Source organism: Oncorhynchus masou, chromosome 25 (genome assembly GCF_036934945.1).
Source record: "Oncorhynchus masou masou isolate Uvic2021 chromosome 25, UVic_Omas_1.1, whole genome shotgun sequence".
NCBI lineage: Eukaryota > Metazoa > Chordata > Actinopteri > Salmoniformes > Salmonidae > Oncorhynchus > Oncorhynchus masou.
This window is the reverse complement of record NC_088236.1, coordinates 28105181-28130663: the sequence shown is the minus strand read 5'-3', so window position 1 is coordinate 28130663 and position 25483 is coordinate 28105181. Positions and strand designations below refer to the sequence as shown.

General features: G+C 43.6%; 2 protein-coding genes across 2 annotated transcripts in view; both read right to left on the bottom strand.

Annotated features, from left to right (window-relative positions):
• The window catches only part of LOC135514039 (oxysterol-binding protein 2-like), a 74732-nt gene extending 67721 nt beyond the window's left edge, over positions 1-7011 (bottom strand). The window contains exon 1 of the mRNA XM_064937185.1: positions 6643-7011. Within this exon, the coding sequence (XP_064793257.1) occupies positions 6643-6908 (266 nt within the window). The 5' untranslated portion in view covers positions 6909-7011. The remainder of the gene's footprint in view (positions 1-6642) is intronic.
• Positions 7012-7739: 728 nt separating this feature from the next.
• On the bottom strand, positions 7740-22358 carry LOC135513530 (ras-like protein family member 10B). The gene is made up of 3 exons (XM_064936410.1): positions 21289-22358; positions 12472-12596; positions 7740-10126 (listed from the first exon to the last, which is right to left on the bottom strand). Exons 1-3 carry the CDS (start codon positions 21502-21504, stop codon positions 9853-9855), a joined length of 615 nt encoding a protein of 204 aa, XP_064792482.1. The 5' UTR covers positions 21505-22358; the 3' UTR covers positions 7740-9852.
• Positions 22359-25483: the final 3125 nt, after the last annotated feature.

The following is a 25483-nucleotide window of genomic DNA, read 5'->3' as shown; positions in this document are numbered from 1 at the left end:
CTGGTTAGATGGTAAACTCTCTTCCCAGACTCACATTAAGCATCTCCAATCCAAAATTAAATCTAGAATCAGCTTCCTATTTCACAACAAAGCATCCTTCACTCATGCTGCCAACCATACCCTCGTAAAACTGACTATCTTACCGATCCTTGACTTCAGCGATGTAATTTACAAAATAGCCTCCAACACTCAACAAATTGGATGCAGTCTATCACAGTGCCATCCGTTTTGTCACCAAAGTCCCATATACTACCCACCACTGCGATCTGTATGCTCTTGTTGGCTGGCCCTCGCTTCATATCCGTTGCTAAACCCACTGGCTCCAGGTCATCTATAAGTCATTGCTAGGTAAAGCCCCGCCTTATCTCAGCTCACTGGTCACCATAGCAGCACCCACCCGCAGCACGCGCTCCAGCAGGCATATTTCACTGGTTACCCCCAAAGCCATCCTTCGGCCGCATTTCCTTCCAGTTCTCTGCTGCCAATGACTGGAACGAACTGCAAAAGTCTGGAGACGCATATCTCTCTCACTAGTTTTAAGCATCAGCTGTCAGAACAGCTCACAAATCACTGCACCTGTACATAGCCAATCTGTAATTAGCCCATCCAACAACCTCATCACCATATTGTTATTTATTTTGCTCCTTTGCACCCCAGTATCGCTACTTGCACACTCATCTTCTACACATCTATCACCCCGTGTTTAATTTGCCATACTGTAATAATTTCGCCACTATGACCTATTTATTGCCTCACCCCCTTATCCTACCTCATTCGCACACACATATATATATATACACATATACATATATATATACACATATATATACATATACATACATATACATACATACATACATATACACACACACACATATATATACACACACATATATACACGCACACATATATACACGCACACATATATACACGCACACATACACACACACACACACACACACATATATATATAATTTTCTATTGTGTTATTGACTGTATGTTTGTTTATCCCATGTGTAACTCTGTGTTGTTGTTTGTGTCGCACTGCTTTGCTTTATCTTTGCCAGGTCGCAGTTGTAAATGAGAACTTGTTCTCAACTAGCCTACCTGGTTAAATAAAGGTGAAAAATATATATATACACACATTAGCTCCTAACAACGCGGTAAACTGTCAAACAGGTAAATATACAGTACCAGTTAAAAGTTGGGGCACAGCTGCTCATCGCATTGTAGAATAATAGTGAAGACATCAAAACTATGAAATAACACGTATGGAATCATGTAGTAACCAAAAAAGGGTATATTTTAGATTCCTTCCTTGATGACAGCTTTGCACACTCTTGACATTCCCTCAACCAGTTTCATGAAGTAGTCACCTGGAATGCATTTCAATTAACAGGTTTGCCTTGTTAAGTTAATTTGTGGAATTGTTTTCCTTCTTAATACGAAAACAAAAACAGCTGAAATAAGCAAAGAGAAATGACAGTCCATCATTACTTTAAAACATTAAGGTCAGTCAATCCTGAACATTGAGAACTTTTAAAGTTTCTTCAACTCCAGTCGCACAAACCATCAAGCGCTATGATGAAACTGACTCTCATGAGGACCGCCACAGGAATCAGATTGCAGCCCAAATAAATGCTTCACAGATTTCAAGTAATAGACACATCTCAACATCAACTGATCAGAGGAGACTGCGTGAATCAGGCCTTCATGGCCAAATTGCTGAAAAGAAACCACTACTCATGTTTCTTGGCTTGGGCCAAGAAACATGAGCAATGAACATATCCTGCCTGTTTGGTTCTGTCTGGGGGTATAGTCGGACAGGGCCACATTGTCTCCCGATCCCTCCTGTCTCAGCCTCCAGTATTTATGCTGCAGCAGTTTGTGTGTCGGGGGGCTCGGGTCAGTATGTTATATCTGGAGTATTTCTCCTGTCTTATCTGGTGTCCTGTGTGAATTTAAGTATGCCCTCTTTTTTTCTCTCTCTCGGGGGACCTGAGCCCTAGGACCATGCCTCAGGACTACCTGGCCTGATGGTCCTAGTGCTCCTTGCTGTACCCGGTCCACCTGGCCGTGCTGCTGCTCCAGTTTCACCTGTTCTGCCTGCGGCTATGGAACCCTGACCTGTTCACCGGACGTGCTACCTGTCAGAGACCTGCTGTTTTCAAATCTCTAGAGACAACAGGAGCGGTAGAGAAACTCTGAATGATCGGCTATGAAAAGCCAACTGACATTTACTCCTGAGGTGCTGACCTGTTGCACCCTCTACAACTACTGTGATTATTATTATTTGACCCTGCTGGTCATCTATGAACATTTGAACATCTTGGACATGTTCTGTTATAATCTCCACCCGGCACAGCCAGAAGAGGACTGGCCACCACTCATAGCCTGGTTCCTCTCTTGGTTTCTTCCTAGGTTCTGGCCTTTCTCTGGAGTTTTTCCTAGCCACCGTGCTTCTATACCTGCATCGCTTGCTGTTTGGGGTTTTAGGCTGGGTTTCTGTACAGCACTTTGTGACATCAGCTGATAAATACATTTGATTGATTGATTGTTTGGATTGATTGATTAGACCGGTGGAAATCTATCCTTCGGTCTGATGAGTCCAAATTTGAGATTTTTGGTTCCAACCGCCATGTCTTTGTGAGACGCAGAGTAGGTGAACGGATGATCTCCGCATGTGTGGTTCCCAACGTGAAGCATGGAGGAGATGTGATGGTGTGGGGTTGCTTTGATCCAAAACACACCTCCAGGCTATGTTAGGACTATTTAACCAAGGAGGAGAGTGATGGAGTGCTGCATCAGATGACCAGGCCTCCACAATCACCCGACCTCAACCCAATTGAGATGGTTTAGGATGAGTTGGACCGCAGAGTGAAGAAAAAGCAGCCAGCAAGTGCTCAGCATATGTGGGAACTCCTTCAAGACTGTTGGAAAAGCATTCATCATGAAGCTGGTTGAGAGAATGCCAAGAGTGTGCAAAGCTGTCATCAAGGCAAAGGGTGGCTACTTTGAAGAATATCAAATATATTTAGATTTGTTTTTGTTTACTACATGATTCCATGTGTTATTTCATAGTGTTATTTCATACAATGTAGAAAATAGTAAAAATATAGAGAAACCCTTGAATGAGTAGGTGTGTCCAAACTTTTGACTGGTGCTGTATATATAAAAATGTCGGAACAAATCCGATTAACAACTCAAATACTGTAGCACTGTAACAGTAATCCAAATGCAATCTATATGTATATACACAGGATGAATTTACACAAGATATACTAAGAATGATATGTACAGCAGTAGATAGACTAAGAATGATATGTACAGCAGTAGATATACTAAGAATGATATGTACAGCAGTAGATATACTAAGAATGATATGTACAGCAGTAGATATACTAAGAATGATATGTACAGCAGTAGATATACTAAGAATGATATGTACAGCAGTAGATATACTAAGAATGATATGTACAGCAGTAGATATACTAAGAATGATATGTACAGCAGTAGATATACTAAGAATGATATGTACAGCAGTAGATATACTAAGAATGATATGTACAGCAGTAGATATACTAAGAATGATATGTACAGCAGTAGATATACTAAGAATGATATGTACAGCAGTAGATAGCTCACTATGTCAAGAATCCATTATATAAATAAATATCCTGTATGTATAAACAGTGTAACTAAAATGCAAATGTTCAGTAACTGTTTGATTACAATGAGCGATGCAGAGAACACAGTATTTGCAGTCTGAGCAGAGATGCTGCGCCAGACCAAAGACGAGTCAATGGAGGAAGTGAAACATTGCAGCTCTATAAACCGCCATAAAATGTTAAGTGGCTTAAACGCTGTGTGTCAGATCAGCTGCAGCCCAGAGATTATAGTCCATATGTCCACCACTGGCCTTTGACTGCCACTAACAACTTTGCATATCAAGCCCTGACTTCCCCATATCAGCACAACTCGACTGGGACACTGAGATCCTTTGAACATCATTGGGATCAAATAAGCAAGTGGCATGAGTCAAGTAGGTAGTGGCTCACCCCTTCAGGCATAAACAATTTGCCCTGCTTTTGAAAAGGGCAACTAAAAAAATAGACTACAACAACTGATCGATGCATGTGACGTACAGTAAGCTATTCTGGCATCCATCTACAACTGGCAGGTAATAGATGCAACTGGCAGGTAATCGATGCTACGTAGTGATACTCCAGTCATAATATAGCCCTACACAATATGCATGTCTGACACTTTTCAAAACACAAACAAGAAAAAAGGAACTGACTGCTGCTCAGAGCAGATGAAGTGTCCATTAATGCAACACTGGATGTTTTAACGGTACAACCTGACTTCAGCCACAGAGAGCTGTAACACACATAATGCTCTAAAACAAGGTGGTACAGCTGTAAGATACTGGAGCGCTGACTGACACAGAGCAACACTTCCCCTCTTTGCCTCTATAATAATGAGAAAACAGGAGATGGGATGCAGGAAGTGAAGAACAGTGTTGTGAAGACAAAGATATAGTGATGCATGCAATGCCTCCACCTCAGTCCTGCTGAGCCAACAATGTTTTACAATCATGGTGGTACATCAGAGGGAGACATCAAAGGTACAGTAGAAAACCTCCAGACATGGAGAAGACACATCATTTACATGTTAGGCGCTACTGGTTTAATTTAGAATCACTTTCAAATTCAGACAGTGACAGACAGGCAGCTTCTGTACGCAGGTGGATAAAAACAAAGCCTCCAGCCAGACACACACAGAGAGCTCTGCCAGGCAGAGAGGAGACGAGGGGCATTACTCAGGTTTGCTTTTTGGGGAACCCTGTGCGCTCCACTGCCTCTGTGCTCAGATGTCAACAGGCTACCTTTCACATCAGACAGCAGTCACCTTCCAACATTTGATTTGACTAGGCAAGTCAGTGAAGAACAAATTCTTATTTTACAATGACGGCCTTTGCAGAGTCAAAAGGACTATTAATAGAGGGAAGACTGAGGGGACAGAGTTCTTTCCTTTCACCATCAGCACAAACAAGAGTTGGACTTTGGCTCCCCTGTTTCAGTCTCCACGAACCCTTTACTCAATGGCTAAAGGACAACAGGGCTGTGTGAAGGTGTGGTCGTATGCATCTTATTCTATAGCACAGTATAAGATGTGTTAAGTCCACCAGGTCCCACTCCTTCAGACAGTATAAATACATTGGATTGAGTAGACCTACTACCGGTAGTTAGCCTACATTTTGTTATGATGAGAGAGGTAGGCTACTTGTTTCCTCCAGTGAAGTCAAAATAAAATATTTAGACTAAGTAATTGTAGGTTGATGTGACACGTTTATAGTGTAACTATAAACGGTTCAAATACATTAGCTGTCTCTGCTCTTTACAAACACCTGCTGTCATGAACTCCATCATCTGAGTGGTTTAAAAAGCCTAAACTGGTTTTAGGAGCCAATTACACTCCCTCTCTACAGCAGACACTCATGTTTCTGGATGGACCTCAATTCGCAGGATCTCAGAGGAATAGACCTACTTTCTGTTATGAACCAATTAATTAACCACAGTAAAACTGGGTTGGGTGAACAACAGTTGTTACATGTGACCCACCCTCCTTCTCCATTGACTCCTCCTGTTCAGAAGGCTGCCCAGAGGAAACTTGACTCCCATTCGGAAGCACCCGAGCCACAGGTGTTTTAGTATAACACAGGTGGCTACTGTGTGGAGAGACGATGCTTGTCTTCTACAATTGAATGTTGTTTTACTCCCAGGGAAAACATTCAGTGGAAGGGAAATTTGAAATGCAATAATTTAGGGTGTGTGTTATATGTAGCTAACAAAATAACATGGGTGGCAGAAAATAACTGATGACAGAGACTAGTTAGCTAGCTATATTTGTGCTAACCTTCGCAAGCTAGCTAGCTGGACAAATGATTATTTCATATGATAGCCCAACGCTATAAAAAGGTATAAACTGAATACATTAACATTTCTTCCTATTAGACTGAGTTCCATCTCGTTAACATCAACAATTACTTGACAAGTCTACCTAGATCTATACAAAATCTGGTTAGCTCGCTGAGCTAGCAACTTCCAGCTAGCTCAGTCAGTGACAGCTAGGTCGTACCAGAGCCACTCGCATTATGTCAGCCTGTCTGTGTAACGTTACAGTAACTACAATGATTTGAACATTCTAGCTAATGTAGATAGTTAGCGATATATATATATATATATATATCGTTTTTAAAGAGTGATAGCTATCATTCATTTGTTAGCTAAGTTTTTAAAGGGCAATGTTATATATTAGTTATCTGTGAGAATAGTGCCCACTGAAGTTAACACATGATGGGGCTTGTCTGAAGTCAAGAAGTCATAAGTATCTCCGTACCACACTGGCTCGATACCTAGTTAGCTGTCATCGTAATGATTGTAAATGTACTGCAAGTGTCAAACAAACAATCAAAGTGTATATAGTACTAGTAGCTAGCTAACTAGCCTGCAATTGCGGTTATAAAAATGCATTTTAATATTATAACCCATGCTGATGCTGACATGGTTAACGTTTAATTTGACAGACAATGACACTCTAATTAGCTAGCTACACAGCAGCTCGTGTCAGCATGTTTACCTGTAATACGACAGAAGGCCATTGCTGAGGACGAACCATCGGCGTTGATACCCTTTCAAATAGTTAGTCCATTTAAAAAGCCAGCCTTTGTAAGTATCCGATCCCGGGGCTGGGGCACCCGCAAGAGTGGAAACCGAGCTCTTCCCCTGGTCGCTCATCCTCCGCTCCGCCGCGGGTTGGGGTGTGCAGCCGGACAAACAAGGTACCGCGGAAAGGAATGACACTATCCTCCCCGAGCGACCACAGAGAGCGATCGCTCTCCCCATACACACCGCCGATGAGTGAGCCAAACCGGGGAGGGTCCGGACCAGAGAAAGCGAGATTAACACCCCACGCCCCTTTCACATGACCCTGGAAACCCGAGGAAGGATGAAAACTGATGCGAACTTTGCGAAGGAGGTACTGGCATGTGACGCTGGTGTCAGAAATTCCTGAAACATCAGGAGGCATGTGATTCACTACTTCTGCGATTGTTTTATTTTCTATACGAAATTAACTATCAAAAAGCAAAGACCATCTCCTTGGATAAATACTGATACAACTGGATTTTTTTGCTAAATAGCTGAGATATTGGAAACATTACAGACACTAAATATACCTGTGTGTACATGTTTATACATGTTCAGTATCAGTAGTAATTGTGTTGTGTGAATTTTCTTAGAATTTCACTCCAGTGACCACTGTGGCTTGTTTTTTTACACTCAACATGCACAATTAGTCTCCACTGATGCTGACATTTAGCAGATGAAGAACAATGTGTTGAAATACTTTTAGTTTCTAAGTCAAGTTTAATCAATCGTTTTTGACCGTGGCAAATATTTGCATGATAAATTCTGTCCCCTGGCCTATGCCTTTACCAAAATAGACGCACATTTCACGAAATATATTATAACACCTTTATTCCACACGGTGGCGACATTGCCACATTTATGTGACGTGTGGAATCACCTCCGGGAATGAGGAGTGGTATCACTAGTGGCAGTGTTCTGGGCAACAACTGAGTCATTGAGATGAGGGATAATCATAATGAACTATTATTAGTGTATGAATAATGAAGTGAATGAAAAAAATACTGACTAAGAGACAAGAAGGCCGGTTATTGTGGGCAACACGTTTAATTTGACCATTGTCCAAAACAAAACAGCTAACACCTACTATTGAAAAAAAAGTGATGTTTCTGTTAGAAAATTTAGCCCTTGATGTTGGAACATGACACTCACACAAACAGTCTAATTTAAATGGATGGCCATTCATGTTACTCGAGAAATTACCATTTACTCTCAGATGCTACATAATCTCTCTCTTTAAGAAATCTGTCTAACTATCATTTCAGTAAAATGGAGCCTGTGCGCGCACACACACACACCTCTCACCTGCTTTTGATAGTCTCCAATATTAACCATATACAGCACACACAGGTAAATAAATTACAGCTACACAATCACACCAGTGCAATTAACCCCTGACCTGCTGGCTTGGCAGCAACAACATGCAAATCAATGATGCACATACATACGTACAATACAGGTACTCATTTTCAGTGCAAACATTGTCACAGGGTGTCTGCAATCACATGTTTACCACATTCTCAAACAATATAAATATCTTGCACAATTCAGACACTGCTTTGCTATTTCCAGAAAGTCTTCTGTTTGTTTGGTAGGATGCTAATATATTGGAATGCTCTGGGGGTGTATGCTCTCTTGTGTGTGGTGGTCTGGGTATATCCTAGAGCAGGGAGGTTTAATACATTCTATGTGAGGCATTCTAGACTTGTAGAGGGTGTCTGTGGTTGGATACAACTTGTCGTGCTGGTCAAGGTGCTCTGCAGCTTTATTGCCCATAATATAGTCTCTACTTCTTTCAATTCTCCTTACATTGGCCTTCTGTTTCACTAACCCTGCCCATTAACCCGGGCTTAACCTTACAAGCATTTTAAAACCACACCCCCTGCCTACTATCCCTGCATCACATTCAATATCTGTGCCAGACATCCCCTCTAGCTTCCTGCAGGCACCAGAGCTCCATTGATATAATATATTCATCAGAAGCACACAGACTGAGGAAGACGGGAGGAAGGGAGGATTAAAGTCCTTCATCATGATATAGCGACAGCAGTGTTTTTCTGATGCAAGATAACCTCACATCCCCCTCTAAAACAATAGACTTTAAATAAGAGGGAGTGACAGCACTATAATTTTGTACCAGCACCTCCAATCAGTGAATGTTTGTTTACCTGGAGTACAAGGACAATTCCTGAACAAGAAATGAATTGGTTTACTTTTTAGGGGGCATTTTGGAGAGCTGTGGTTTCTGGTGCTGCTACCCCTAAAAGAGGAAGTGGATGTACTAAACCAAGAGTAAGCCATCCATCTTGTTGACTCACCCACATTTACCACACAACCCCTGTAACCTAGCCTTTCCTATGGTGCATCGATCTTAGAATAATGCAATTTCAAGTATGACAGCCAGGGCATTTATCTACCTCACATGACACTGCCTCAAGTTTTAAAAAAGGAAAACTTTTAAAGAAGTTGCATTCTTTCCACTCACATGTATGAGACTAAGCTAATATGGAGAGAATACCTAGTCGTGTCAGTAATGATACTTATTCCCACTAGATGCACACAGTCCACAAGCTCTCAACCCAGCAGACAACCAGCAGCATGTATGAGCTGTTGCCTTGCATTCTGGGGAGCTCAGAGCCACAGCTGGTGGTGTGGTGCTAATTGTTTGGGTGACCTGTGACCAGAGCTGTGGAAGTAGATGTTCTACCCCTCAAAATCCATTGACAAAACCTCTTCTTCGTCCTCCTCCTCTTCCTCCTTCCTCTCAATGGGAACATTGTGACAGAACTGGGGTGTTGTGATAGGTGATAAAGATGCACGTCTAGTACAGGGACCAATGTCAGTCCGAGTAGCTACAGGATCTGAGTCAGATAAACCTCATGAAAATGAGCTCAGTAAAGCAGGAGGCCTCGGGGTGTTTTCCAGCCGTTTAGATGGAAGTCTTCTCTGTATAACCATTCCCCCTGAGGTGTGACTGAGGTTCCTACGGCTCTGACATAGGAGGGAAGGAAGTGCTCCGGGGCGAAGTTTCCCCTAGTTATAGATCTAGGATCAGCTTCCCCTCCCTCAATCCTAACCTTTATCATTAGTGGGAAAACTGCAAAACTGGGGCAACTTCACCCTACACCGGAGGTCCACTGGGTCACATGACAGTACAGCGGTTCCTCTGCAGTGCCCCTTGTAGGCGGATCCCAGGGGTGTGGTTCTGTTTCATGCCACGCCCTACAGCGATGCCCAGCAGCTCTTTGAAGAGAAGGACCACATGCCAGTTGAACTTGGCAGAGCACTCCACATAGCCACACTTCCAGGTCTTCTTGACCAGCACAGAGACGGCCCTGCGAGGCGTGAAGCGCTGGCGCTGCAGGTCTCTTTTACTGCCCACCACAAGGATGGGAACCTCACTGCTGCTACCCTCCCTACAGGGACAGGGAGAGGGATGGAGAGGGAAGACAGAAGAGGGGGGAAGGAACAGAGAGAGAGCACAGGGATAAAGGTGAAAAATAATTGCAATGTGATTAGCTAACAAACATGTGATCCAACAGCTGCAAAGAAATCCCAGTCACATAATCCCTATTCTCCACACATCCTGTGTATAAATACAGATTTAAAGGTGACTGCATTGATGAAGAGTCTCCTGGTCTGTGAGTACGTGATCCTTCTCCCCCTCCCCCTCTTCTTCCAGAGAGGTCAATGGATGTTTGTGTGTGAGGTGTCTGCAGTATGAGTGTTTCTGTACATGTCGGGGCTTGTGTAGTGTCTACCCACAGCTACAGCGTGTGTGTGTGTGTGTGTGTGTGTGAGAGAGGTGTCTGCAGTATGAGTGTTTCTGTACATGTCGGGGCTTGTGTAGTGTCTACCCACAGCTACAGCGTGTGTGTGTGTGTGTGTGTGTGTGTGTGTGTGTGTGTGTGTGTGTGTGTGTGTGTGTGTGTGTGTGTGTGTGTGTGGTGTCTGCAGTATGAGTGTTTCTGTACATGTCGGGGCTTGTGTAGTGTCTACCCACAGCTATAGCGCGCGTGTGTGTGTGTGTTTGTGTGTGTGTGTGAGGTGTCTGCAGTATGAGTGTTTCTGTACATGTCGGGGCTTGTGTAGTGTCTACCCACAGCTACAGCGTGTGTGTGTGTGTGTGTGTGTGTGTGTGTGTGTGTGTGTGTGTGTGTGTCTCTAAATGCCACTATAAAACAATGTGATGTGTTCTGATTCCTCTGACTGTGTTGGAGGTGTGTGGGGGTGGATCAGAGCTTTGGGGCCCTAGGGGCCTCCCTCCACACTCTGTATTGACAGAGACTAAATGTGGAGGGAAATGTCTCTCACAGCACATTGGATTGTGAAGCTGTATGGCAGGCTGCGAGCTGGGCTAAAGCAGTGATGACTCAAGTGAGGCCGACTGTAACTCTATTGTATATAATAAACTCAGATTCGCTGCTAGCAGGTTGAGTTGCAAATGCAATGATTCAAGAAAGAACACAGACATACACATACATATAAATACCACCCTCCCCTAAACACAAACAGATTCATAAAAAGACAATGTTTAAAACAAAATAAGAATACAAAGGGAAATGGACACCAGTGAAACACCTTGACCTACAAAAAATGCTCAATTTCACTTAAGAAATTTATATATCCAAGATTAATCTGCATCTAATTGAGATGTGATTATATCGTCTGGTGGACATAACTTAACACATCCATATAAACACAGTCCGAACTAGCTACTTGTACTGAGAGGTTGAAATTCAACTTTGTAATGAGACTGTGGGGTGACATAAAACCAACCCCATTAATCCCAACACCAAGCAGGCATCTGCTACCCTCTCAAATACCCATCCAGGCCTGAAGGTCTCTGGAGCAGGGGTTTAGAAGAGTATGTGTGTGTGTTTGTATGAGCTGGCAGAGTCTTCATTGCATCAAAGGAAGGCAGCTATGGGCTTTTGGGCAGAAAGAAAACACAGCCAAAAAACTGACAGCGCAGGGATTCTGGGTGAGGGAGACTGTTTGCGGGTGTGAGAGAGTGTGCAGTATGTGCGTGTTTGTTTTGGAGTGGGTTGAGTAAGCAGCAGAAGAAAGACAGGGGCAATTCCTCCCAGGCATCTCCCATCCTTCTAGCCCACACAAATCCCAATAACCTGCACCTGGATATCCCGTACTCCATTATTTCCGATTTATTCACCAGGAAACTCATCCATCCATCTTCCCTATCTCTCTCACCATGTCCCTATGTCAATCAACCAGACAGTCATCCAGTCAGCCAGACAGACAGTCACCCAGTCAAACAGCCAATCAGCAATACAACCAGTCAGCTAGCTAGCCAGTCAGACTATCCAGGACAGATCAGGACAGCCTGGCAGGTCATCCAGTCAGCCAGACAGACAGTCAGACAGCTTGCTAGCCAGTCAGACTATCCAGGACAGATCAGGACAGCATGGCAGGTCATCTAGCTTTTCACACCTGCAGCTCAGGAGGGGAAAGACTAGTACATGTGAAAGGGATGGTGCACTGCAGTTTAAAGGCAGGTCACGTCACAGAGCTGCAAAGATGTGAACCTCTTTAGAGCTCAACAAATGAGGGCCATTCATTCCCCTATCAATATGCAAATGACTGCAGGTGCAGAGACCTGCAGTCGGAATGACAGATGTCTTTTGTCCTTTTTCTCTTTTACATACAGTACATGACTGCAGGTCTTCTGTGGCCATTTATGGGTCTCTCCACAGGTGTTTTACCTAATTGGTCCATATTTGTCACTGTGTTGTGGTTTTACCTGTGCTCCATGATCTGCTGGCGGATCATCTTGACGTACTCAAAGCTCTCCACACAGCAGATGTCATAGACCAGGATGTACGCGTTGGCATTACGCACCCCTCTGCATCGTAGGTCCAGCCACTCCTGACAGAGAGAGAGAGAGACAGACATCACTCACCCATTACAGACGCACAAAGATCCAAAAATAGGAAGGATATCGAAGTCATATTGTTTCACTTGCCACTGACTTGACAAGTGAAACAGAATGTTAAATTATTTATATTTCAAGACCCAATACAACATCTTCAAATGGCATGTATTCTGCTCCTATATCTCCCATAAAACAGTGAGGCTTGTGAGGACAGAAGTTCTTTTAGCAGGTTTCTGAAACAGAGGTAGCCACAGATCACATCCAATTATTCAAAAGCTGTCAGGAAGTTTTGTCCTCTTCATTTGGGTTGAAATTGAAATAGCGTAGAGTCAAATAGCTTTTTAAGACAACTTTGAGTCAGTCAGATTGATAGCCCAGGTGTAATTTGAATTTGAATTGAACCTTTATTGAACTAGGAAGGTCAGTTAAGGAATTCGTTGTCTGACTCGACCTGGCGTGTGGATAATGCAGGTCCAGTACAGTTCTCTGGGCTGCACATGGCTGAGGTCAGAAACAGAGAAACAGAGCACTGGCAGAGGGCCAGTCTCCTGTCAGGCGTAACACTTGGAACACATCAGTCCCACAGCGCTACACTGTTCAACCCTGCTGTACGCAATGACGGGAGGGCAAACAGCTGACAGATGAATGGTAATGATTTGCTAACAATAATTAAAACACACAGCACAATGGGAGTGATTTGCTACAGCCATTAGGGTAATTGCTTCAGCCATGACACAGTGACCCAATCTCCTCCCTCCCGCTCTCTGATTTTCTCTCACACACACTTTCCCTCGCTCACTCTCTCTCTCTCACTCTCTATGTCGTCAGCTCTACCTACGTGAGCTGAATCTATAAGGAGTTCTGTTAGCAGGGGGAGGGAGAGAAAAAGCGAAGAGGGTTATTGGGGAGGGAGGAATGGATGGAAGGAGAAAGCAGAGAGAGAGAAGCAGATAGATTAAAGAGCAGCAGGTGGATGGACAGGAAGGAAGTGGGAGGGAAGGGTAGAGCGATGGATGGACCAACAGGGTGTGAACATAAGCCCTGGCCTGAGCCCCACCAGGCTGACAGGCAGTGGGTGGAGGAGTGGGCGAGGTGGCAGACGGCACAAGCATTCTCCTTCACTCACCTCCAACACCAGCATTCTGAACAGAGTGAGAAATCAATACGGCAAGAAGAGCTGAATGTCATTGCAGTAATGAGAATCAACAGGACAACACTGGAGGAGTAATCTAAATGTATTTATTCTGTAGATAAGTCTAAACAGGGAGCTTGTCAATAAGTAATTTTGGTGGGGAATCAGATGTAAACTGAAGAGACGAGAGCGAGAGAGTGTGTGTGTGTGTTTTAATTATTGTTAGCAAATCATTACCATTCATCTGTCAGCTGTTTGCCCTCCCGTCATTGCGTACAGCAGGGTTGAACAGTGTAGCGCTGTGGGACTGATGTGTTCCAAGTGTTACGCCTGACAGGAGACTGGCCCTCTGCCAGTGCTCTGTTTCTGACCTCAGCCATGTGTAGCCCAGAGAACTGTACTGGACCTGCATTATGCACTGAAGGCGAGTCAGACAACATGTTTTATGGCTTCAGTCTGGTTTACCGTAGGCTATCTGACTGACTCAAAGTTGTCTTAAAGGCCAACACTACAGTTCAAAAGTTTGGGATCACTTAGAAATGTCCTTGTTTTCCATGAAAACATACATGAAATGAGTTGCAAAATGAATAGGAAATATAGTTAAGACGCTGAAAAGGTTTTAAATAATGATGTTTGATTCAAAGAATAATTGTGTCCTTCAAACTTTGCTTTCTTCAAAGAATCCTCCATTTGTAGCAATTACAGCCTTGAAGACCTTTGTCATTCTAGCTGTCAATTTGTTGAGATAATCTGAAGAGATTTCACCCCATGCTTCCTGAAGCACCTCCCACAAGTTGGATTGGCTTGATGGGCACTTCTTACATACCATACGGTCAAGCTGCTCCCACAACAGCTCAATAAGGTTGAGATCCATTGAGAGTGCTGGCCACTCCTCTGTCCAGTATCTGTGTTCTTTTGCCCATGTTAATCTTTCATTTTTATTGGCCAGTCTGAGATATGGCTTTTTCTTTGCAACTCTGCCTAGAAGGCCAGCATCCCGGAGTCGCCTCTTCACTGTTGACGTTGAGACTGATGTTTTGCGAATACTATTTAATGAAGCTGCCAGTTGAGGATATGTGAGGCGTCTGTTTCTCAAACTAGATACTCTAATGTACTTGTCCTCTTGCTCGGTTGTGCACCGGGGCCTCCCACTCCTCTTCTATTCTGGTTAGAGCCAGTTTGCTCTGTTCTGTAAAGGGAGTTGTACACAGCGTTGTATGAGATCTTCGGTTTCTTGGCCATTTCTCGCATGGAATAGCCTTGATTTGTCAGAACAAGAATAGACTGATGAGTGTCAGAAGAAAGTTTGTTGTTTCTAGCCATTTTGAGTCTGTAATTGAACCCACAATTGCTGATGCCCCAGATACTCAACCAGTCTAAAGGCCAGTTTTATTGCTTCTTTAACCTAATTGCAAAAGGGTTTTCTAATGATTAATTAGCCTTTTAAAATTATAAACTTGGATTAGCTAACACAACGTGCCATTTGAACACAGGAGTGATGGTTGCTGATAATGGGCCTCTGTACGCCTATGTAGATATTCCATAAAAAAAATCATCTGTTTCCAGCAACAAAAGTCATTTACAACATTAACCATGTCTACATTATATTTCTGATCAATTTGATGTTATTTTAAATGGACAAAAAAATGTGCTTTTCTTTCAAAAACAAGGACATTTCTAAGTGACCCCAAACTTTTGAACGGCAGTGTATTTCACTCTTCACAATTTCACTCTCTCTCTCTATGTCACCAGCTCTACCTGCTTGAGTTTAATCTAAAAGTGGTTCTGTTAGCTGGGGGAGGGAGAAGGAGAGATGGAGAAAGAGGGGGAGGGAGAGAGAAAGTCAAGAGAGTGATTGGGGAGGGATGGATGGAAGGAGAAAACCGAGAGAGAAGCGTAAAGATTAAAGAGCAGCAGGTGGATGGACAGGAAGGAAGTGGGAGGGAAGGGTAGAGCGATGGATGGACCAACAGGGTGTGAACATAAGCCCTGGCCTGAGCCCCACCAGGCTGACAGGCAGTGGGTGGAGGAGTGGGCGAGGTGGCAGAGGGCACAAGCCTTCTCCTTCACTCACCTCCAACACCAGCATTCTGAACAGAATGAGAAATCAATACGGCAAGAAGAGCTGAATGTCATTGCAGTAATGAGAATCAACAGGACAACACTGGAGGAGTAATCTAAATGTATTTATTCTGTAGATAAGTCTAAACAGGGAGTTTGTTAAGTCATTTTGGTGGGGAATCGGATGCTGTAATGGGGCAGAATCTGAGAGCAGATAGGGATCAATGTGAGCTGTAATGATGACAATGGTAACATACCCATGTCGACAAGGAATAATAGCCTTTATTTAATTTGGAGGGATTTTCGGCATCACTGCGTTTGTGTGTGTGAGAGAGAGGGAGGGAGGGAGGGAGAGTCTCACACATACAGTAGGTCTGAAACATAATGAGGGCGATCAGCCATGGAGGCAAGCAATGTGGCACCGAGATCATTACACACAAAGGTGGGAGAGAGTGAGAGAATGAGGAGGAAGAGAAGGGAGGACAACAAAATACATAATGGTTGACAGTGAAAAGAATGTACGTAGGGAGATTCAGTTCTATACATTTTTGCTGTTATTGCCTTTTCTCCCTGTGGGTTTATTCAATAGTTTTCCAGGGGAAGTTAGGGGAGGGAGGGGGTGGGGTAGATCATCAGCATTCCTCTACCATCTCTCCTCTTTCTGACTCAGTTTTCTCTGCCCCCCAATTTTCTATCCATCAATTCCTATTTCCAGATTATTAACTCTTTACTGTTTAAGCAGTACACATGATCACATCCCTCTCTATCTACAGTAGGTGTGTTAAATGCATCCCCATCTCTCTGTGGGCTAAAAATAGAGGTTGCATCCTCGGCTCATATCTCTTTGTCATCCAAGTACTATTTTTATATGGAGGTAGAGCTCTGTACACAGAAACGATGGCAACACTGCGGCTTGTAAACTCACTATTCCACCTTCTCACACCTGTAGGACAGAGAAGAGAACAACAGAGAAAGAGAGAAAAGAGGACGTGGAAAGGAGCTATATAAAGTAACCACACATGGAAATTGTGCGTGCGAGTGTGCGTGTATGTGTGTGCGTGCACAGGTGTGTGTGTGCTTATGTGTTCTCCAGTTGGCTCTTTGAAAACTATTAAAACTCGCAGCATTAGCCTGCTCCCTTCAAGTGCCAAACAGAGCAGGTTTCCCTGACAACCCAGGTCCTTGGTCACTTTTGTACCAGGATGTGAGGGAGCTGGCATCCCACTGCTCCCAAAGACAGAGCATGGTCATGAAGGGTTATACCTGAAGGCATACCTCAGACACTATTCTGTCCCTTTGGGATTGAGCTTCTCGGGACTCATTGAGGTACTGTTCACAAGGGAGACAGACCCACATTACATCTGTGAGTGTTTGCGGGGTTTATTAGGATTAAGATGGCATTGATCTGTTGTCTCCTCCAGCTGCCGTACTCTGATGATAGCGCCGGCCTTTTAATACACACACACATCACCTGCTCTGCTAGTCTGTGTGACAGAGCCTATCTGCAGAGGCTGACAAAGGGCCAAGAGAGCATATCCAGAAGAAAGACAACATTTCTGATTCATCTGATGTAATGAACAGTAAAATAGATGCATTGTACTCTATATACACTCAGTTGCCAGTTTATTAGGTACACGCATCTAGTACCGGGTCGGATAAGGCAATGTATTTCCACTCCTCAATTTGTCCAGTGTTGGTGATCGAGTTCCCACTGGAGACACTTCTTGTTTTTAGCTGATAGGAGTTGAACCCGGGGGGTCATCTGCTGCAATAGCCCATCCGTGACCAGGATGGGTTGTGCATTTTGAAGAGGCCGTTCTGCACACCAGTTGTGCTCTGCTGTTATTTGCCATTCCGGGTTGCCATTTGATTAGCTGTTCAGGAGTCTTATGGCTTGGAGGTAGAAGCTGTTAAGATGCCTTTTGGACCTAGACTTGGTGCTCCGATACTTGCTTGCCACACAGTAGCAGAGAGAACAGTCTATGGCTAGGGTGGCTGGAGTTTTTGTTTGTCACACCATTCTCTGTATACCCTAGACACTGTTGTGCGTGAAAATCCCAGGAGGCTGGACGTTTCTGAGATACTGGAACCGACGCGCCTAGCAAAGACGATCATACCACACTCAAAGTTGCAAACAGTAATTTAATGCCTCGATGCCTGTCTGCCTGCTTTATATAGCAAACTCACTGTCTGTAGGAGCGAACGGGATGGTTTATCTAATCAAATTATTATACATTATCATAGTAGGAGAGAGAGAAGCAAATAGAAACAGAGAGAGAGAGAGAGACACGAGAGCGAGACGAGAAAGTGATAGAGCGAGAGAGCATTATGTGTGGAAGTCATGGTGATATGGTACAATATCAGAAGATGAATAAATCTGAATGGGATCCACTGTAAGGCTTAAGTCCATCTGTCATCACATCCTATCGATAAACTGTGGCAGATGCTCTGGGAATGCAAACAGCAACAAATTAAAACAGAAAGCAGCCCCGCCAGAACATCAATGATTGTTACCATCCCCAAAGTTAAATAATGAAGTGTCGTCTGCCCTGCCTGCCTAAAGAGACCTAAACAAGTAAACATCCTGAGTCTAAATGATGGACCAGAGCCAAAGTTCAAGTACTACGTCCTTTATTGCATGCACTTACCTAACAGGAACCTGGGCCCCTTCCATAAACATGGAGACATGCTGACGCACATCACTTTATCCACCATCTTCCTCCCCAGGTACCATGTGGGGGAAGAGGAACCGCATTTAGTGAAGCTTTATTTCTATGGCGGCCATTAGACTCTTTCTAACCTATCTAATAGGCTGCAGAAGCTCCACTCTCATCTCTATTAGTCTCTCTATTCCCTCAAGGCCTTCAGCAGGGCACTGTGCTTTAATCCAATCAGCTCCAAATAAAATGAGAGTAAATCTCAATCGGGTCCCTGGGTCTGTTCTTGTTCCAGAGCGCTCTGTCCTGTGATGTTGGTCCAGACAGCCTCCCCTCTGCAGACCACCATGGGCCTCCTGGCTCATTAAATATGGAAGTAAAAGAGGAGAGCGCTCGCTCGGAGTGGAGAGCGGGAATGCCTCACCACCTCTGTCACAGCCAGTAAAGGAAGACCAGATAGCGTGGTTCAGAGGCTGGGCTACAGAACACAGAGGACAAGAGATGCTAAGGCTTCTGCTCTCAGAGCCATTCCTGAGGAAATGAACCATGACAAATGTGCCTGATAGCAGTGCTCTTGTTGCACTCAACTAATGATTCCCTGGTCCTGTTTAGCTCAGTGGTAGAGCATGGTGCTTGCAACGCAAGGGTTGTGGGTTCAATTCCCACGGGTGGACCAGTATGAAAAATATGAAAATGTATGCACTCACTACTGTAAGTTGCTCTGGAAAAGAGCATCTGCTAAATTACATAAATATACCTAAGTAGAGGTGTTGGTTAGATACTGTATGCCGATATCTTAAACTGCTGTCTGAAGAGGTTGAGGCTGTTATGTACATATTCCTACCATTCAACCAAGGCCAGAAATTCTCCATTTAAGTATTCAACTGTTGAAAGATATAACTAATCTATATGCAGACATAATGAATCAAGGTGCTGTAACGTGTGAAAGGAAAGCACAATGCTCATGCAGTATTATATATGTAGGAATCAGAGAACAGATGTGCAATTTACACTTTATGTGACGAGGCATCTGGGGATGTACTGTACACAGACACAAACACACCTTGCAGACTCTATAATGTGATCCATCCTGTCTTCTTCCTGCTGTTTGCACTTGCCAGACTGCTCTAATGATGGCTAAGAGGCATTTAGCTGAAGAAAGAGCAAAGAAAATCAGATTGATTCTCCTCTCCTCTTTTCTTTCTCTCTCCTGTAAATGGCTAGAATCCTGAATTCTCCCCTACATTCCTGCTGGCTCTGTCTGGCGGTGCCTGGCTGGGTTGAGGCTGTCTACTCTTCAGTGTGTTGGATCTTCTGTTTACAGGAAGCACAGTGCATGCCCACTTTGAATTCAGAGGGCTTTCTGTTTGGCTGCATGGCCTGATCTCTCCTCCATGGCCTGATCTCAATTTCTCAGTGGCACCACACCTGTCCAACAAATACAGTTGTTGCAATGGAGCCGAAAGGCCGCAACGCGTTCCCTCAGCCAATGACAAAAGCCTGGCAACTATCAGTAATATCTGTGTTTCACGCCAGTCCCAACCAGCTCTCCCAGCCAGCTCCATAGTAACCTTGGAGAACCCAATCTGGAGCCCCAGCAGCCAGGTCCAGGGAAGGAACAACAGACATGCTTCATGTGGACCGGTGAGGAGGTCAAGATTGGTGTGTGAGGGTGTCATGAGATATTCAGAAACACCCTTAAGCATGAATACAAGCATGTATGCACACACACACACACTAATATATGCATGTGTGTCTGTCACTCATTTAAGGAGAGGACAAGGAGATAGAGAGAGAGCAGGAGACTGGTGCAAGTGCTGTCTGAAAATAGAACAGCTTTGAGAAAATAGATTGAATTGATCAAACCACTGGCTGTCAGTGGAAAAAGCTGCAACTACTGGATGGTGTTTCATCTGACATTAGCTGCTCTTGCCAGGGCATGTCTATAGAGATACAGCTTACTGTAGGTCACTAAGAGAATCTCCATTTTGGTTTTTACTAATTTAATGCATTGGTCATTAAGTTGGAGCCTGCTGTGTTTTTAGCAGCAGTAAGTTCAACCATTTGCCATCGATTCAGAGTTTATGATTCAATGTGGAATTGTAGCACTTACTGCCACTCCAAACACTAGAATGCTACTTGATGGGCTGTGAATCTGTGTGCCAGCTCTAACAAAGTCAAAGCACATGTGCTTCCAGTTCCCTCCTCTGATAAGAGCACACATCACTGTCCTTAGCCAGGCAGACAGTCTCCATCACCCCAGCCAGGTTCAGGTGCCCTGAGGCAGGGCAGCTGAGTGTTCTCTGGTAGTGGGTCTAGGAGCAAATAGCCAATAATGACTTACTTATGGAGTCATAGAGGCAGAACATATGGATCAATTCAACATGACATAAACATCCCTCCTTTTGCCTGAGGGTGGCAATATAATGCAGCGAGGAGCCCAGAGAGAGAGAGAGAGTGTGTGTGTGTGTGCTTGCCTGCGTGTGTTTTAAAACACCAAATACATAAAGTAGCCTATAGCCTAGGCTTACCACTGAAGTAATACACCAGGTCTCCATAGAAACTACTGCTCTAAGGGGCATCTGATTAAGAAAAAAATGCAACGGATGTCTTTTGAAGAAGCGCGAGATGGTAATTTTCCAGGGCTCTAACTATTAGCGAGAGGCCAAATGGGTTCTGATAACCTAAAGGTAAGTTAAAGACAATGAGGCAAACACTTACCACATCTCGAAATTATACCATTAAAGCCTAGAATATATTTTGAGCCCAATAAGAGAATGTTAGTATCTTTCTTATAAGTGAAAAACCCAAATAGAAAGTCACTTTCTATCTTACCTGGCTCGAGCTTGAGGGGAATGACGAAATTGGCGGGACATCCAAAATCTTCAGGTCGTACATGTTACCGTTCAAAATGACAGAGGGTCTGTACACATACCTGGTTCGGGTTGGAGTGTAAACCTCTGAGAAGTCATTATAAATAAATTGACGGATTATGGAAGTTTTCCCGACTCCGGGAGCTCCGATAACAGCGATACTTAGCGTCTCCACCATTCCTGGAACATCAGCACCATGGACAGCGACCAAACCAATTTGCAACTCAACAAAGAATATCCTTGCAGCGGTCTTGTTTCCAGGAAATATTGCTGCTGCTGCTGTTCGGACACAGATCAAAGCCAACAGTTATTTTTACGTTGAACACTTTTTGCTTGCTGCGGCCCAAAAATGTAGATTTTGCTAAACCTTATAATTAGATAAAGAAAGGTCGAAACAGTCATCTGTCGTCAATGTTTTTAAATTCATTGATGGTTATGTTTGCTGTTATCCAATCTCTCTCACATCGAAACACAAATAACGTCACTTGAGTTTATTTCGTTTAATAGTCCTAAGAAAAATCAATCACTCCAAAGATTCAATACCGGGGAGGGGGTTTTCGCGACGTCTCCGCATTCCATAGGGAGAAACGTATGCTAATCTTCTGGGGAACAACCCCCCGCTCCCTCGTCCCCCAGGAGGGAGCGCAAAGTCCGTCCTCGGAATTTCCACAGGGACATAATCTCACTCACTGTTTGAATTATCTCAACATTAACGAGCCCATTATTGCTTGTCTTACGGATCTTCAGGCTGTACAGTTATTCTATCCGCACCTCTTACTCGTCTCCAGCCGATGCACCAATACGATTGACTCCTTGCGCTCACCAAAGCCTTGGAGAGGCACGCTAACTCAGCAGCCCCGTATCTACAGATAGATTTCCACGTGCTCCAGAATGAGCATATTCTGCTCTTCACGACGTAAGAAGGCACAGCTGATAATTTAGATGAAACGATCCAAAAACAGAGACAAGCGACCAACTGCTGCATAGGCATCAAATGAATGTATCTCCCCTGTTCACTGGCGTGTCTGTCGGTATGGTGCGCGTTCCTTGTGTGTGTGTGCGTACGTGCGTGATTGGATGTGTATGCTTTTGTCATCTTTTAACGTTTATGTGCGTGTTAATCATGACAGTCGTGCCCAGGTTTTGTGTAATGAGCTACTATTTAGAGGTCAAATACCTGAAATGGAACCACGAATGATGTAACCTATCACACAAAATGCACATTGACGTGTCGACCAAATTAATATTTCAATTTTTCCTCCTGGACACAGAATCCTCAAAGGAGGCTCCCATGGAGACAGAATGCTGCATTTACATTTCCTTAAAGCGCAAGGCTGACGCACAACTGATTGTGTTCCTAAAGCTAAGGGATTGATGAAGGATGGCTCCCTATCAATAGCAATACCTTGAGTGGCAATTAAGCTTTCACATATGATTAATTATACTACACCATTAATATGATGCAAAGCCTGTGTACATACTTGCTCCTAAAACAATGGTCATACAATGAATGCATCTCTTGCCCTTTCCTATTCAATTGCGACATCTAGACTACCTGTCTCAAGAGCTCTGTGTGTACTCATTAGCTATAGTCAAGCAATAATGACATATTTAGCCTACATAAAACCCTGCGTCATCACCATTTGTTTGTCTGTATGATTTCATCAAAACGAGCGGGGAGAGTGACGACAACCTGCTGCCATTCCAGTGATGGACGCAGTCAGAGTGAGAGACTGACTAAATGGGTGATATGAGCGCAGTGTGCTCTTGTCGCATTGACCAATTTTAACTCACCCTCACCTCACTGTTATAAGCAAACCGTTTAAAAAATATATTTTGAGAGGTCGGTTGCAATCCAAACAATATAGTGAGGTTAATGTAAAGCCCCAATTATGTCAAGGTCATGCATCAAATCAGTCAAGGTATGTCGATCAACCTACAGGGATTGGCATGCCAAAACAGTTCCTCACGATTCCCACAAGACTTTGAATGTGTCCAACAATCTGTGCAATCAATAGAAATTCATGCCGCAACACGTCTTTTAAAGTTCATGTGCATCAATGTTTTTATTATTCTGGAACTTTATTGGATTCCCAGAAGTCCTACCTGGTGACAGGTGTAACAGAATATTAACTTTCCTCCTTATAAATAACGCAGTTCTCGATATGGTGAGTTGTTAACCAACAGGGGGTGCTAAGGTTCATCCACCCTTCTGGCCATCAGTGTTCCTCAAGGGTGAGCTGGGCTTTCTTTTGGATCCTGAGCAAAAACAATGATATTTTTGGGTCACAAGAACACCATCAAAGCATTAGTTACGTCAAAGTAAAAAAGAATAGGGACCACTGTTTCATATGTCCTCATTCATTGACACTGGATCGATCGCATAATACCTTTACATTTCTATTAAGCAATCTGTAACACTTCAGCAATACAGACTGAATGGAGCCATAGGTCTGGCACCACTCCACTGAGGGCATACCTCACACTGATGATAAAAGAACCACAATATTAGACAACCTGCTAACATTGCAGTTTAGGAAACACGCAAAGCAGCTATGATGTTAAGGGAGGTTTTATTCCATTATAAAAAAAAGCATTGAGTGTTTTTTTAGGCACTGAACTGCAACAATGTGTGTTTTATAAACCTTAAACGCACACACAGTGAGGATGAAGTCATTATCAGTGATCTAGTCCTCAGTAAGCTACACACGGTGTGGAGAGATAATGAAACAGTGATCAGCGCTGACTCCAGATCAGCTCATAATTGCCACTCCAGCTGCGTTGCTCCGATAACCAGTGGTGTAGTGCTGTTTTTGTAGGTGAGGGAGCGCAATTTATTTTTAAATTAACATCCTCAATCAAAAAGTTGTACCAACAGATGTAGCCTATTATTGAATAGCCTGTCATTATAGAATAAGCATAAAATGCATCCGCCAGTTGAATATCCTCAAACACCAAGCTAAGCATACCCACTTTCTAAATAGGCCATCATCACTGTCAATTGTGAATGAGGTAGTTTGGAACTCGGTAGTGAGTGTTGCAACCGAGGACAGATGATTTTCACGTGCTTCATGCTTCGGCGCTTACGTTCTGTGAGCTTGTGTGGCCTACCACTTCGAGGCTCAGCCAACGTTGCTCCTAGACTAACTAACTTGTTGAAAAGGTGGCACCCTATGACTGTGCAACGTTGAAAGTCACTGAGCTCTTCAGTAAGGCCACTCTACTGCCAATGTTTGTCTATGGAGATTGCATGGCTGTGTGCTCGATTGTATACACCTGTTAGCAGTAGCGATTTTAGCATGTAAATCTCAGTGTGGCAAAATAAACTAAAAATGTAGATACATGCCAGCAAAGCCACTACACAACAACACAATAATTGGACTAACGGTGACCACAAACTGTTAGGGCCTACATAAAGTCCCAACACCTTACCACTGCTACACCTGGCTATCAGCAGAGCCGTGTCTGGCAGCGAAACAGTTAATTCAGCCTCATTTACTGCCTTTTAAACAAACATGGCTGACTTGCTTAAACAAACATGGCTGACTTGCTTAAACAAATGTGACGATTGAGATGTACACACTATGGCATAAGGGGATGACGAGCAGATAAGAGGCAATCTGTAATTTCGAACTAGGCTGGACGTAGTCAATATAACTATTTGTTCAGCACTTTTAAAATTTACAGCGACAGAACTCAGAACATGGCAATTCTTACTGGATTCTCCCTGTACACCAAGTCAGAACTGTGAGAAATAAAGGGGGCATATTAAACAAACAATGAAAGCTCTTACAATATTCAATGATGACATTTCTCTAAATCAGGCTATAGGCTACAAGTGCACCACCAAGTCAGAACAGTTCACTAAATTATGAGGGGAAAAGGGACCAAATTATTAGGGTGAGACACGTGGGCTAGTAACAGCTTACTACACAACATACACTAAAAATTACTTTTTTCGCTACAGTATACATATCTCCCTGGGATATTACATCATTTATGTAGCACAATACAATACATTTTTGGAAACACCTTATGGATTGCCTCTTATCCACTCGTCATCCCCTTATGCCATAGTTTGTACATCTCAATTGTCAGTAGATACTGCATTTGTTTTAAACAAACATGGCTGTTTTGCTTAAAGGCAGTAAATGAGG

Excerpts from the sequence above, each read along its gene's own strand:
- LOC135513530 (XM_064936410.1), bottom strand. The coding sequence starts at position 21,504 with ATGGTGGAGACGCTAAGTATCGCTGTTATCGGAGCTCCCGGAGTCGGG. Across the intron at positions 12,597-21,288 it reads TCCCCTCAAGCTCGAGCCAG|GAGTGGCTGGACCTACGATG; the intron begins GTAAGATAGAAA and ends TCTCTCTGTCAG. Across the intron at positions 10,127-12,471 it reads CAGCAGATCATGGAGCACAG|GGAGGGTAGCAGCAGTGAGG; the intron begins GTAAAACCACAA and ends CTGTCCCTGTAG.